The sequence below is a fragment of the Physcomitrium patens genome, chromosome 6, assembly GCF_059467195.1.
Source record: "Physcomitrium patens ecotype Gransden chromosome 6, ASM5946719v1, whole genome shotgun sequence".
Classification (NCBI taxonomy): domain Eukaryota; kingdom Viridiplantae; phylum Streptophyta; class Bryopsida; order Funariales; family Funariaceae; genus Physcomitrium; species Physcomitrium patens.
The window spans coordinates 14,377,338-14,391,315 of NC_143415.1; the positions used below are offsets into that span (position 1 = coordinate 14,377,338).

Genomic DNA, 13,978 nt, shown 5'->3' on the forward strand with positions numbered 1-13,978 from the left:
TTATGACATGAAGCATGGTGTTCATTATTACAGCACATTCTCGTGTTCTACCTGGCTTCACCTGCGAGCAGACCTATTTGTTCTGCTCAATGTCGTTCGCAGCGCTTCTGACTGCCAGAAAACTCCTTGAGTTAACATGTAGAAAAATGGGCATGCAAAATGTGAATTGAAGGCTCCGGAAACTGTAGGATAGAAACACATACTTACGTCGATCAATTGTGCAAGCAGCTGTGAAGAGTTTGCAATGCCAGCCGTAAATGTTGGGAAGATGTGCTCATTCCTTATGTGCTCGTCCTATTGAAGGCAAATATACCTAGAAGCAAAGTTCAAGCATAATACTTGTGGTCGTGACAAGTCTGTCGAGCACAACCCAAATTTGCGTAGCACGTGTAGTGCATCCACTCGGACAAACTTTCAGTTTGAATCATATCCTGAACCCAGAACTTGTGTAGTCATCTATCCAGCAATTTCCAATGTGTCACACGAAGCAAACAAACATGACCTGTTACACACCAAACACAAATAAGTGGGGTTATGAATTACAGGTGTGAATATCGGAAAGAAAACAAGAACATGTACTAAAATGGTTGTCATAAGGAGCAGAACGCAGCTGCAATCGACAGATACAACAGCATAAAGCCAATCGTACAAAGGTTATGGAAATCCCGTACAAGCCTAGTGCAAGGAACTAGGACACTAATTGGTTTTTCATCAAAGCTTCAGAATCAATGTCCTCAAATTACATGCAGAACCACAATATAAGAGCATAGTAACCCTTCCTCTTGCCAGGTCGAAGTTTTGCGAAAGTAAGACTTTCAATGTATCAAAGCATAGAGACTCGAACATGGCACCGCAATATTGGGTCGTTAAGGCAGGAAGACATTCAATTAAAATCATAAATCAATGAAAGTCAGTCCATGTGGAACTACTAAACCACCACAATACAATGAGGGCCTCCATCCATACTAAACCTGATATGACTTTACAGGTACTTGGCAGCTGTAAAGCTTCTGACCACCTTTCTGCAGATAAAATAGGACCACCAAGCACTCTAGCATTGCTCAAAGTCTGTGCTTGTCTGAGCGAGTAATATTACAATTCTTTTGATACAAGCCAAACTTCCCTCCAAGCAGTAGGAAAGAGGAGCTTACGAATTGCACTACCATAACAACACATAATCCTTGGACCTCGCTTATGGATCTAAGAAAGAAAGCATTGCCCATTGCACTATGATGAATGTGGAACACACGATGTGCCATCTTAATCTATTGGTGGCCTGGTTATCTTATTGAGAGTAAAGTGGATCTGTTCCATGTAATCTAAGTTGGGTAATGAGATCAGGTACCTCGTAGAAGAATAATTGTAAAGCCGTAGCTGATGCGAGTACAGCATGAGTCGAGAAAGCCACATCGCTTGGAGCTACTGAAATCAGCTGTTTGGTAGCAAACATACAATTCGATTAGCTATTAGTAGTAGAAAGCGAGATGCTCGCAACTGAATTAGAGTACTGAGATAACTTGACGTAGGTTCTACGGAAACACATGAACCGCATAGCTGGATAAAATGACTTTGAGTATACTAAGTATCTAGAAAAACATTTCTTAGAAATTCGCAGAAATACGAGTTGCTCTGCTTCAGCCATTTATTTAATCACTGACCAGAGTAGGATTTCAAGCTTTAGAACATCTATTCTGCACACTTCAATAGAGCAAGATGAATATTTAGAGTCATGATATACAGTACATGGTTTACTACATCGTATTATTAGAGTTTAGCAAATATCTAGGTTAACACATGACGTTCATTATTTGCATTCAGTTGGCGAACATTGACCTAACATTGCAGCATAACACCCTATCAAACGTCAGTTAATGTCTGATTCACTTCTTAACCCTTTCCGTGTGTCGTTAAGAATGACTTCAGGCCAGACCCTGATGGACCAGGCTGTGAACGCCAGCCAACCCATCAGCTTGTATAAAATGTAATCCGTTGGTGAGTGCCATCCCATTTCAACAATCCTTGCTTACAACCCTCAGATAGTCATCTGCTTTACTTCCAGGAAGAATGTTAAGAAAGTAGCCGATGCTATCCGCATTGTAATTTCCGCTACAATGTTCTAATGAGCAGCGCAGAGGTCAACCATCCTCTCTATATCTTTATTTTATTTTTTTGAAATAACAAACATGAATTGGGAAAGATAGCACATTTGTAAGTGCTTCAAATCGAACAGGAGAAGACCTCGCTATTATACTAACAACAGAGTTTCTGATACCTTACTAATATAACATGTTTGTTGATACCACCCGGTTGCGCTACTCTCATTCCCGAAGGAATAAGGACCGCTAATTGGATCTGTTAGGATCAGACGAAGAGGACGGCGCTTGTGCATAAACGACAGACGTCTCCTCTTGAGTTTCGACACTATCACATCCATTAAGTTAGCTGTCTAGGGTTGTTCAAATCAGCTCACGTCCCGAGATAAGTTTTTCTATCTGAACATATCAAAACCTGTACACAAAGCTTGGCAGGATGTGAATCATGTGCCACAAAATTGCTTCATGACACTGAGATCACTTCCGAATTGACTATTGAGCCCGATTATTTAAGTATCCGCACAGTTCATCAGAATTTTACACCACATATCATTCGTCTTTCAGCATCTGGCTAATTTCTCAAGATTGCCTAGCATTCTTCTGCGCAGGATCAGATCATTAGGCAGTTTCGAAAAACTGATAATCGATATCGCAAAGAGCATATTACTGAAACACAATTCCAGCTTTGCACCATAGAGACCTCAATACAAAATTGGCATCGACGCAAATACGTCTACAGAGTAACTGGGCCCAATCCAAAGCAAGTTAGTGACCCAGCCGATTTGGTACAACTAGATTCCACCCACTGCGCATTTGCGAGCACTGGAATCAACCACGGTAACGGAGCAAATACTTGTAAGAGAAGCATACGATGACCCCACACAAGTCTCCACTAGAATCATTCCCTGGAAACTTGAAATCCTCAAGGACCATTATTCAAACCAAATTTTCAACTGAGAAAAGCCTTTTGTCATCTACTATACAGATTGACATAAGACCGCGATCACCAAGGCGAAAGACGGAAGAAGACCTATCCAATCTGTCTCCTAAAGGGGGATTCAAACGAATCTCAAGCTTGGTCGCTTTGCACCTCCTACAATTCTCTACAAGCTCGTCCAAATTTCTACAGAACAAACCCCAGAAAAAAACAAAAAATAAACAAAAAAAATAAAAAATAAAATCTAAAACGTGGAATGCTGCTAATCTCACATTGAGTGGAGGCTGCATTACTTACCAACACTTGCTCCTCAGTTGCGCGTTTGGCCCTAGCAGCACTGTGGATGCAAAACATCAAAACCCCGCATCATTCATGCATCTCTCTCTGTGTAAAATGCGAAAGGAAAGGGTAGGGCCCAGCGAGGGAACGTGGCGTTCCAATGGTTTCGAAGAGTTGGACAGTTTGACCGCATGACTGCGCGAGGGATGTTGCATGCCAGCAGGGTTATGGGTTGGGATTTCGGATTTGGCGCTTGAAGCCGCACTAGGGAAAATCGAAGAAGCCATTTGTAGGAAGAGCAAAGAGACGCCAATTGGGTGCAGAGGAAGAGTGTGGGGAGTAGGCTTGGAGCAGAGAAATGAAGGTGCAAGAATTGGAGGATTTTTTAGAGGTGCATGGAGCATTGCTGGCATCGGCGGGGCTGCCGCCGTCACTGCACGAGAAGCTGTTCGACAAGCTGTCGGCCGATGTGTTCGACGGCGGCAACTTCTTTGAGATTGAGCCGGTTGAAAGCGGCAGGCAGCGTCGCTTGGTTTTTTCGAGCCAGAGGTTGCCTAAACTCGGAGATGTGTTTTTGATCGATCATGCCTGGTCATTCCGTCTTACTCAAGCTCGCTCTCAGGTAATGCGTAGCTCATAGTTTAGAGCGCAGGCACGATGATGATTTCGTGTTGACATTTGTTCAGGATTGATTGCCATATGGTGCCAACCTCTACGTTTTTTGGGGCGGGGGCGTGGTGAGACAGCTGTTACGTGTGACACTATACTCTGCAGATAAATGGCCGGATCGGTGTTTGATGTGATTCGATTTGTCCTGGCAGCTTGAGCAAATACCAGGATTGGTTGAGAGGATGGCTGCCCTCATGTGCGTGGCAGACGATGTTGAGGAGATTGACAACGTTGAATTAGAAGGAACAAGTGATATTGAATCAGTAATTTTACACATTGCGGCAGAAACAGAAGGGAGGGGCGAGAAAACTTACTGGCTGGAACTCGATGATGGGAACGTTACTGATGAAGTTCTTCATAAACTAAATCTTTCTGCCAAGTTCCCGGTAAACTTTTCACGGTTATTATCTGGCTGATTTCTTTGAAGATAATCTGTCACGTTTTGACTCCCCGCCTTGCCAATTCTTACGAAACACATGTGGTAGTTGGTGTAGGATTTAATAGGACTTAGTATGTGGAACAATCCGCTGGAGTCGGTGGAGGAAGTGATGAATACCGTGGCAGGTCTCAGCAAGTTACGTGCTCTCTGGCTTAACGAGTGCCCTGTTGCCTCAAACAAGTAAGCTCTGAAGTCATGTACCAAATGGAGTATCTATTTTTCAGTGGTTGTAACGAGTGTAGCGTGCTTCTTTTATGAATACTTACTGCACTATGAAAATGTAATTTATTGTTCTTCTGAGAGTGTCTGTGTTTTGATGCACAGAAATGACGAGCTTCAAGACGCTTTGGGAAGAATGTTACCACATCTTGAGATTTACAACAGGAAGCTCACGAACAAGTATGGTTTGTGGGCAGTGGGTTTCTGTGCCGGCGTATTTAGTGCAAATCATCCTGGCCACCTTTTCGCGGAAGATCAGGCGCTCGAGGACGTTACATCACTTGATCTGTCCGAGCGGGATATGCAAACTTTCTCTCCACATGTAGGATGCTGCTGATTAAACCTTCTACCTTTCTCATATGCTTTTAAAGTTACATATATATTTTTATTGATTGTTTATTGATTATTTGATGATCTTTCTCATTTGTTTATCCACGAAAGTATTGAGTGTCATTGTTTCATATAAAAATTCTATATTCGTAGTAGGAGTAGTACTGATGAGGACTTGTACTCATGTCTTTATTACAAATCAGGTTTTCAATCCGGAAAAGTTACCGAATTTAACTTCATTGAACCTGAGAGGGAATCCGTTCGCCAACGAATCTGCGGAGAGCCTGCTTGCAACAATTCAAACTCTTAAATCTCTGAAGTCTCTACAGGTCAGCTTCCTTCGAGACCAAGACGTGAATGAATCTCTAAAAATTTAGGGACAGCTGATTACATGTTAATAGGAATTTTCAAGTGCCTTATGTCGATCGTATGTTCACTATGGACGTTTCTTCGAGTATGGTCACTTAGGGAAGATATATGTGGTAAGTACATTCAGGTAATTTTTGCGTAGCTGTTATGTTTTAAGCATAATATACAATTTTAGAGGGACGAGCAGTAATAGGACAGTTGTGGATTGCAGGTGGATATTCCAGGACCTTTAGGAAATGCTTCTTCTATTGCAGAAGCTTTACCATTCGTCTTAGAACTGAATGGACGTTCTCGAGACAAGTTTCTGGGCGAAGAGAATAACGATACAATGAGCAATCTCGAACCGCGATTGCCTATGTTTTCAAAAGAGGAACCTCTTATAGAGCGGGTCATGAGTGCAATGTGGCAATATATCAATACATACAGGCTGGCAGACGAAGAGAAGTTAGATGAAACACCTATCTGGTGAGTAAACTGTGCTTTCAGGAATTTTAGTTCCGAACTCAGTACCTCGGTGCGAACGGTGCATTGGTCACAACATATCAGATAGCCTTCAGTTGTTCATTAATGACTGCAAGTCTACTAATTTTGTTAAAACTGCGCTAGTGTCACATGATTCGAGATTATTGTTAATCTGTGTCTAACTAGTGACATGTGTTGCTTGTAGCATAGCATTGTCACCTTCATTTCTCACTCTTATTTTTGGTGTCTGCTCAGGTATGTGATGGATGAACTGGGTTCCGCACTTCGTCACAGTGATGTACCCAATTTCCAGGTTGCACCCTTCATGTACTTGCCCGACGGCACAATTCAGTCTGCTATCAGGTTTGGGCTCTTGTTTTGCTCCTCTTTGGACTTATTTTTTGGCGCTTTTTTATTCAGAGACACGTGTTCTTTTCTTCCTGTACTTTCCCCCCTAATCTGCACTTACTTATAATAACTAAAGCATGTGTAAAGTACACAATCTGGTCGATATCACGAGAATTTCTCATTCACGTATGGAGACGTCAGGGGCATTAGCAGTGGCTTTCTAGAATGAGCTTCAATGCTTGCAGGAGCCACATGGACATTCAATCTCTATAGAATAATGATCCTTTGTTTTCTTGCGTTCATTGCTAGCAATTTTTAGCGATGCTTTTCATTTTAAAGCTTTGTTTGCTTATGCACAGAAAGTTGCATAAAGTTATTAACCAGGAATCTGTTGCAGTTATTCGCTGCTTTGGCCTGTTCAGGACGTTTCAAGTGGAGACGAGTGCACTCGTGATTATTTATTTGGTATTGGAGAAGATCGGCAGCGTTCCTCCCGTTTGGCAGCCTGGTTTCACATTCCTTCTGAAGTATTCCAACAGGCATGAGAATGCCTACCTATTTAAAGTCATTTCACGCAAATCTTTTAATGCATGTACAATCAGATGTCTTTGAACTTATACAGATTTCTGGAATAATATCTAGTGGCCGTCGGACATTGTTCGGGCTGGCAGCATTATCACGTTTTGCATGGTGGATATAATCAATGATGACTCTGTCCCTTCCCACAGGCTTATGATTCGCACATGAGTGCGCTGAAACAGCCCATTGTAAGAGAGCCAATCGCCTACAATGATCCTCCGACATCAAGTATTTTTCCTCAAGACGGAGCATTTCTATCTGTATTCAGTGATATTCCAGGAATCTCAGACTTTTTGACCCATCCTAAATTTAAGCTAGGTAGGCCTCTTGCTCATTTGACTGAGTTACGAAGTTTTGTTGATGGCATTAGAAAGTAGAAAGGATCCTACGAGCAGCCATGAACGTCAGCCATTAAGTAATATCAAGGTGATTCTTGTGGGTACTTACAGTTGAAGAACCCAAGGAAGCGGACATTGTCTGGACGCATATGCAAATAGATGATGAGTTTCGGAAAGCAGCTGGTCTTCAACCTCAACAATATGTCAATCAGTTTCCATCAGAAGAATGTATCGTTATGAAGCACAATCTGGCTGAGACAATGCAAAAGGTCCTTTACTCTTAATATTTGACATTCTGGAGGTGTTTTAGAGGAACGTTAGAAGCGAAATTTAATTAGAAGTTGCTTTTTAACTTGGCTAAAGCATAGTTGAATATTTCTTTTTCAATGCTCAGTTTTATGTACTAATTCATTCTGAGGGAATTTATAGGCCTATGGCACACCATCTTGGTTACAACCAACTTACAACATGGATCTTCAACTAGCTGCTCTTTTCGGTGACTTCTTACAACGGGAAGAAAACAAACAGAACAATCTGTGGATTGTGAAGCCTTGGAATATGGCTCGAACCATTGACACGTCTATCGTGGGCAGCTTGCCTGCACTTGCGAGGTTGGTAGAAACTGGGCCCAAAATAGGTCAAAAGTATATTGAGCAGCCTGCTTTATACAAAGGACGGAAGTTTGACCTACGCTATATCGTTTTATTAAGGAGTCTGCAGCCTCTTGAAATCTTTGTGTGCGACGTATTTTGGGTGAGTCATTCTGTCTCGCTGAATTGCTCTAGAACGTGATTTCAAATTGTCGAAATTGGCTTTATTCATCTTCTTGCTTATTTCTACGGTGGGCTTGAGTAAGGTACCAAGCTATATTGCTGGACGTTGTCTTTGGGAGGTGCGCCTGGTTAATGACCTTGAATGTGTTCCTGCAGGGCCGTTTCTCAAACAATCAGTACACGTTAGAAACAAACAGTTTAGCAGAGTATGAAACCCATTTCACTGTGATGGTAAGCATTTCGAGTTCTTCCCTTGAGACTGGCCACGTTTAAATTCGTTAGGTGTATGATGTGCACAACAGCCAAAGCTGTGTAGATGACGTTTTGTGTCTTTACAGCTTCATCAGGTACAAGTTCTGTCTTTTAGTTGATATTGTCTAGGTGTGCTTGAGTTTGTTTGCATATTGTTCTTGGTTATAATTCGTTGTGAGTTGTCTGGATGAATTTCAGAACTATGGGCGGACAATGAATCACCTCGACACTCACTCATGGGTTCCTGAATTTGAAAAGGAGCATAATGGTATGACTTTTTTTCTAGCAACACTTCGAACTTCAATCGGGCATCGTAGTGTACGAACCTATGGAAGTATATTGAAGGTCTTAGCACTTAACTGATTAAGTGTTTAATTTATGGCAGTGAAATGGCAAGACATACACAGGAGAGTGAGAGAGGTCCTTCGGGCAGTTTTCGAAGGTGCAGCTGCTGTTCATCCAGAAATGAAGTCACCCACATCTCGTGCCATTTATGGAGTTGACATTATGCTGGATGCGTCGTTTCAGCCTAAGCTGCTTGAGGTCATTTTCAAACTCTAATCAGCTCTGGTCTTTATTCTCCTGCTTTATAGCTTGAGGAGAGATTGGGTTAACCGATAGAATCGTACATGTGTGAGTTTCTCTTAATATAGTCTTTTGGTTTCTTCCTCCCAATGCGATGTTTGCATGTGTAATTTGAAGTGTATTTTTCCATGACTTGCTGACGCATCTAGAATCTGTATTTGGCCAGGTGACATATTGCCCTGATTGCGGACGAGCTGCCAAGTATGATGTCCGGAACGTGCTTGGAGACGGTGAACTTATGAAAGGCTCCGAGTTCTACAACAACGTATTCTCTTGCTTGTTCCTGAATGAACTCAAAAATATCAGCCCTCTTTAAGAGAATGTGGCAGTGAGCTGGTTTCGTAGGCGTTGACGTGCTTATCATGCAGCTACATAAGATCAACGCACCATTTTGCATCTAGTTGAACTTATAGTGACCATATGACTGTTGAGTGGGTGTCATGACAAACTCCCTGGGAATCCTAATCCTGTCTTTTTTCGTGTGAAAATAAGATCTATTGATAGTCAATCATTTGAAGTGTGGGGCTAACCCCAAACATGTCCTTACCATAAATCCTTACTACACAACAAATCACTTAATTTTCGTGCACTCTTTTGTCCATTGTTTTAGAGGTCCTCGTAAGTACTGCTAGATATCCTCAGTAAGAACTTAGTAGGTATAGTTTTGCTATCTGATCCATGTTCAGGAGTACCAGATGCAGCTTTTATTTGCTGCTGCTCTAGAATGTACTGCGACTCACGTCCTCTTTCTCCCCTTGTACCGCCGCTCCCACACGAGAAAGTTAACACTGCTGCTTTCAAACTCAGTCTGCCTATCTTGTAAGTAGTAATCACGCACATCAAGTGGCCCAGATAGGTGATCTGTCGAGGGCCGCAAGCTTTTTAGCAGTTGCACTTCTTGGTAATCTCAGCAACTATATTTAGTCACTACAAGTTCAACTGCTCACATCTACGAACAAGCAAGTTTCTTCTCTACGATTAGTTCATGTCATTGAGGACCCGGGATTGCTTAGCCCATTTAAAAAGATGATGCAGCTCCACTCTCCACATCGCTAATCAAACCGTGCAAAGTGCACACAGATGTTGCTTGTGAAGGCGTTTGGACTTTTGCGTTGACGAGAGGCTCTCTGCAAGTCTGTCAGTCAAACCTGTGCTAACAGGCTCACCTACACCGCTTCAACTCGGGGGAGATGACCGTCAGAACGTTTGGGAGACATTCAAACATCAAGATGATGGAGCAAGAAGTCCTTAAGGAGAACTGCAAATCACACTTATCGTCCTGCACAATGATCCTTAAAAACTAGAGCGGTGACGCTGTGGCACATGAACTTTTGCGACACCGCGGAGATAAAGGAAGCCAGAAGCAAGAGAAAAGAGGAGCTGCAAAAGAGGGGGAATAATTATGAGCCTGGGCATCAAGGGCGCACTCATCACTGCTGCCTGACAAGAATTAATGGCCATGTCTGATTCCGACGGTGACTACCCTGGCTCAGACGCTTCCTGTCTACCAAGGACGGAGACACTTCTCCATGTATCGGAGCGCTTACGACTTCCCCCTCACTACCGCAGCTGAAGCTTCAACCTGTCTTCTGCTTTATTGATTAGATGATCAGAAGCTAAACGGCTGACCTTGGTTGCTCTTCAATGTACAGCTGACCCTATGAACGTCTACTTGGGCATTGGTTTCTTCTGCTGCTTGTAGTGATTCAGTTCATGCTATGTGAGTAGAGGCAGAGCGGTATAAGAGTCTAGAGCAGGAAGTGGGTTTGCGGACCAAGGGGTTATGGAGTGATGGCAATGTGCAGCGAATTAGAGGATGGAGGTGAGGTGAGGCGAGGGAGGCGGCGGGTTGAGTAGTGCTACTGCAGTTAGCAGACCGCCATGCCTGTACTCGTGCGGCCATGGAGAGCAGTGAAGGCGCTGCTCCTGGTGGTAGTTGCAGCAAGTCTGCTCCGAATTGGCGACGCATTAGGATCCATGAACTCCGTGGCAGTGTCATATGGGGGAAATGGGCAGACATTGTGTAGCTTACGTGCAGATAAAGCCAATGTGGTCTCGTGTTTCGGCAGCGATGTCGCTTCTGTCTATGGCGCGCCCCCACGCTTGCCGCTCGTCGGCCTCACAGGTTTTTAAACGTTTCCAAATGATTTAAGTTCTCTCTTCTTTGGAATGAATGAAAAAAGTGATATTAGACATGCAGGGATGCTGTTTCTCGGGATAAGGTGAACAATCGAGATCAGAGCGTTTAGTGTTACATCGAGGTTATGAGCGTCGGCGACATTGCCACTTGCTGTAGTTAGTTGTGCGAAAGATGGGTGTTAAGCGTGTGTAAGCCCTTCATATTGCAGGTGGCGATGGATTTGTGTGTGGCTTGTCCATGGGTTCGCGGCAGCCATACTGCTGGGGCAACAACATTTATGTTGAAGCGGGAGTTCCTGCCGTAGGTGACCGGCATTATGCGGCCTTAAGTGCAGGCGATAACCACTTGTGCGCTCTGCGCCAATCTGCAAGCTACGTTGCAGGCGGGCCTGCAGTGGACTGCTGGGGCTACAACATGACCGGATCTTTCATCAACGCGCCTCTGCTGTCCATCACCTCGGGGTCTTTCTTTAGTTGCGGACTCTTCGCCGCAAACTTCACTCCCGTTTGCTGGGGCGACGAGACTGGCAGTGGTGTCATCAGCACAGCTCCGAAGGGGCTTGAATTCAATTCCATCACAGCTGGGGGTTATCATGTCTGCGGCATTTTGCAAAACGGCCAACGTACCTTCTGTTGGGGCCGCTCGCTGGCATTACAAGACGGCGTGCCCAAGGGCGCCATCTTCACTTCCTTAGTGGCGGGGAAATTCTCGACATGTGGGCTTCACAAGGACACTCACCTCCCTCTCTGCTGGGGTTTCACTTTGCCGAACAACCGAGCTATGCCCACGAACGTTCCTTTTTCAGCATTAGTGGCTGGAGATTACTTTGTTTGCGGCTTGCCATTGACCCCATCTCTCCCTCAACAATGCTGGGGCTCGGGGTATCCAGTAACTCTACCCACGGGAATTGCTCCAGGGATGTGTAGCTCCCTACCCTGCATGTCCGGCACGTACAGTCTCAGTGCAGAGGTTGTAAAGGCGCTTGCTGCAAGCGGAGCAACATTGTGTCCTAATCCTACCGATAACCTGTGCATCAATTGTAGCAAGGGATGCCCGAGCGGCATGATCGAATCTGTGGAATGCACATCGACAGCAGATCGCCAGTGCAGCTACGATTGCTCACATTGTAACCACAATGCAACATGCTCGGCAGCTTGTTATAACCCTTCAAAGGCTCCACGTACGGAATCTATCCAGATTCCGATCATAATTGGGGAGCTTGTGACCGCCGTGGTGGTGATAGGCGTCTTGCTCATAGTAGCCTTCTTTTGTGTTCGGCGAAAGCTTTCGAAAGTAGCCAAAGTAGAGAATATGAAGGTTGGTCACTTTAAGTCAGCGGCACAGGAACAAGCTGTTAGAAAAAGTTCCTTCCGATCGATTCCGAAGGTGAAACCACAGGATGCGCTCGAGAAAAAAGTCCGTGCCAAGTCTTTCACCTACAAGGAGCTTGATGATGCGACGAAAGGCTTTGCAGAAGAATGTGAAATTGGGAGGGGGAGCTTCTCCTGTGTTTACAAAGGTGATCTCGGCGATGGTCGCTTGGTGGCTGTCAAGGTAAGTTCTCGAGCTGAAATTAGATTTTATTGGGTACAGTTAGATATATGTTCATCTAGGGCACTCGTCTGTTCTGTCCGTGTTTACTGATCATGTTTCAATTTTTCGAGGTTGCTTTTTATTCGTATCTTGAGGAAGAATAGCTGGGAATATATTATCCTTGAACTTGTGTGATGTTAAAACTTATGGTAGCAAAAGAGCATCTTCTTGTGGGTCGCTTGCACACCTCATTTTGGTTCACTGATTTGACTTGTGGGTCTCTGGTCGATTCTGCAACAGCGTCCAGCAATCCCCGCATCTAACCAGCAATCTTACAACCTCCAAGATTTCAACAACGAAATTGATCTGCTTTCTCGTCTTAACCATGCCCACCTGCTTAACCTAATCGGCTATTGTAATGAAGGAAGCGAACGGCTGCTCGTTTACGAGTACATGGAGAATGGTACATTGTTTGAACATCTTCATGGATCAGAAACTGAACAGTTGAGCTGGGTGACGAGGGTGAAAATAGCAGTGCAAGCGGCTCGTGGCCTTGAATACTTGCACGGTTATGCTTGTCCGCCAGTGATCCACCGCGACATTAAATCTGCAAACATTCTGCTCGACGGCGGATACAATGCACGGGTTGCTGACTTTGGCCTTTCTTTACTTGGTCCTTCCGACAGTAGCAGGCCCCTAAGCGAGCTTCCAGCGGGCACCCTCGGCTACTTAGATCCCGAATATTACAGACTACACTACCTCACGACGAAGAGCGATGTATACAGCTTCGGTGTGCTCTTGATTGAGATTCTGACGGGAAAGATGGCTATTGACGAGTACGAGGATGAAAATCTGGTGGAGTGGGCAGTGCCACTCATTAAGAAAGGGGAAATAATGTCCATTTTAGACCCCAGATTACAGCACCCAGCTGACCCTGAGGGGTTGCTCCGAATTGCAAGAGTGGCTGCGAGGTGTGTACGGATGCGAGGGAAAGATCGCCCTTCCATGGACAGGGTTACCACCTCTCTGGAGCGATCCCTTGCTCTTCTTATGGGCACACCATCGGATGGCCAGCTGATTCTCCCTTCGGAGGTTGTTCTCGGCAGCAATAGGTTGCATCCCAAGTCCTCTCGTAGTAAATCATCCCACTCACACCTTTCATCGGCATTGACGGCAGATAGTTCTTGGCAAGCTCTGGAAGCTGAACATCAATCAATTGCTTCCTCACGAATACAGCGGAGATGGCCTTCTGAATCTGATGAAGAAGCTGTACAAGATCACGCAAAATTGAGCGTCGTTATCACTACCTCTGAGACACAAACCACGACGGTCAGCCATCTGCAAAAAGGTTCAGAGATTGCTCCCGCTTCACCTCAGCCTGCTCGTGTATAACTCAGGACCCCGACTTATACTTGGAGCCTCCAAATTTTGCATTATGTGTGTGGGTTGAGATAGAAGTCACTGCAGGCAGTGCATTTAGACAGATTGCTGTTAAGGGGCCCATCTCTCTTGCTGATTTTAGCATGAGCGTATATCACATTCTTTGGATCTGTAGCCAGATCTTGGTGAGAGTAATACGCTGTACATTGAAAATTATGGCAATTTTTGCGTTGAACTATCGTAAGGATCTACT

General features: G+C 44.4%; 2 protein-coding genes and 1 long non-coding RNA gene across 3 annotated transcripts; 2 read left to right on the plus strand and 1 right to left on the minus strand.

The window, feature by feature from the left end:
• Positions 1-258: 258 nt before the first annotated feature.
• On the minus strand, positions 259-3,523 carry LOC149989178 (uncharacterized). The gene is made up of 3 exons (XR_016503418.1): positions 3,328-3,523; positions 1,346-1,432; positions 259-502 (listed from the first exon to the last, which is right to left on the minus strand). It is a non-coding gene; the product is annotated as an uncharacterized LOC149989178 (long non-coding RNA).
• Positions 3,514-9,183, plus strand: LOC112284071 (uncharacterized). The gene is made up of 15 exons (XM_090251365.1): positions 3,514-3,931; positions 4,131-4,364; positions 4,473-4,597; positions 4,742-4,958; positions 5,170-5,295; positions 5,547-5,800; positions 6,053-6,160; positions 6,543-6,684; positions 6,874-7,042; positions 7,174-7,331; positions 7,492-7,815; positions 7,992-8,066; positions 8,286-8,355; positions 8,473-8,630; positions 8,839-9,183. Exons 1-15 carry the CDS (start codon positions 3,668-3,670, stop codon positions 8,986-8,988), a joined length of 2,574 nt encoding a protein of 857 aa, XP_090107491.1. The 5' UTR covers positions 3,514-3,667; the 3' UTR covers positions 8,989-9,183.
• A 781-nt stretch (positions 9,184-9,964) lies between these two features.
• On the plus strand, positions 9,965-13,964 carry LOC112284070 (putative receptor protein kinase CRINKLY4). The gene is made up of 3 exons (XM_024523589.3): positions 9,965-10,797; positions 11,021-12,366; positions 12,646-13,964. Exons 1-3 carry the CDS (start codon positions 10,554-10,556, stop codon positions 13,735-13,737), a joined length of 2,682 nt encoding a protein of 893 aa, XP_024379357.1. The 5' UTR covers positions 9,965-10,553; the 3' UTR covers positions 13,738-13,964.
• Positions 13,965-13,978: the final 14 nt, after the last annotated feature.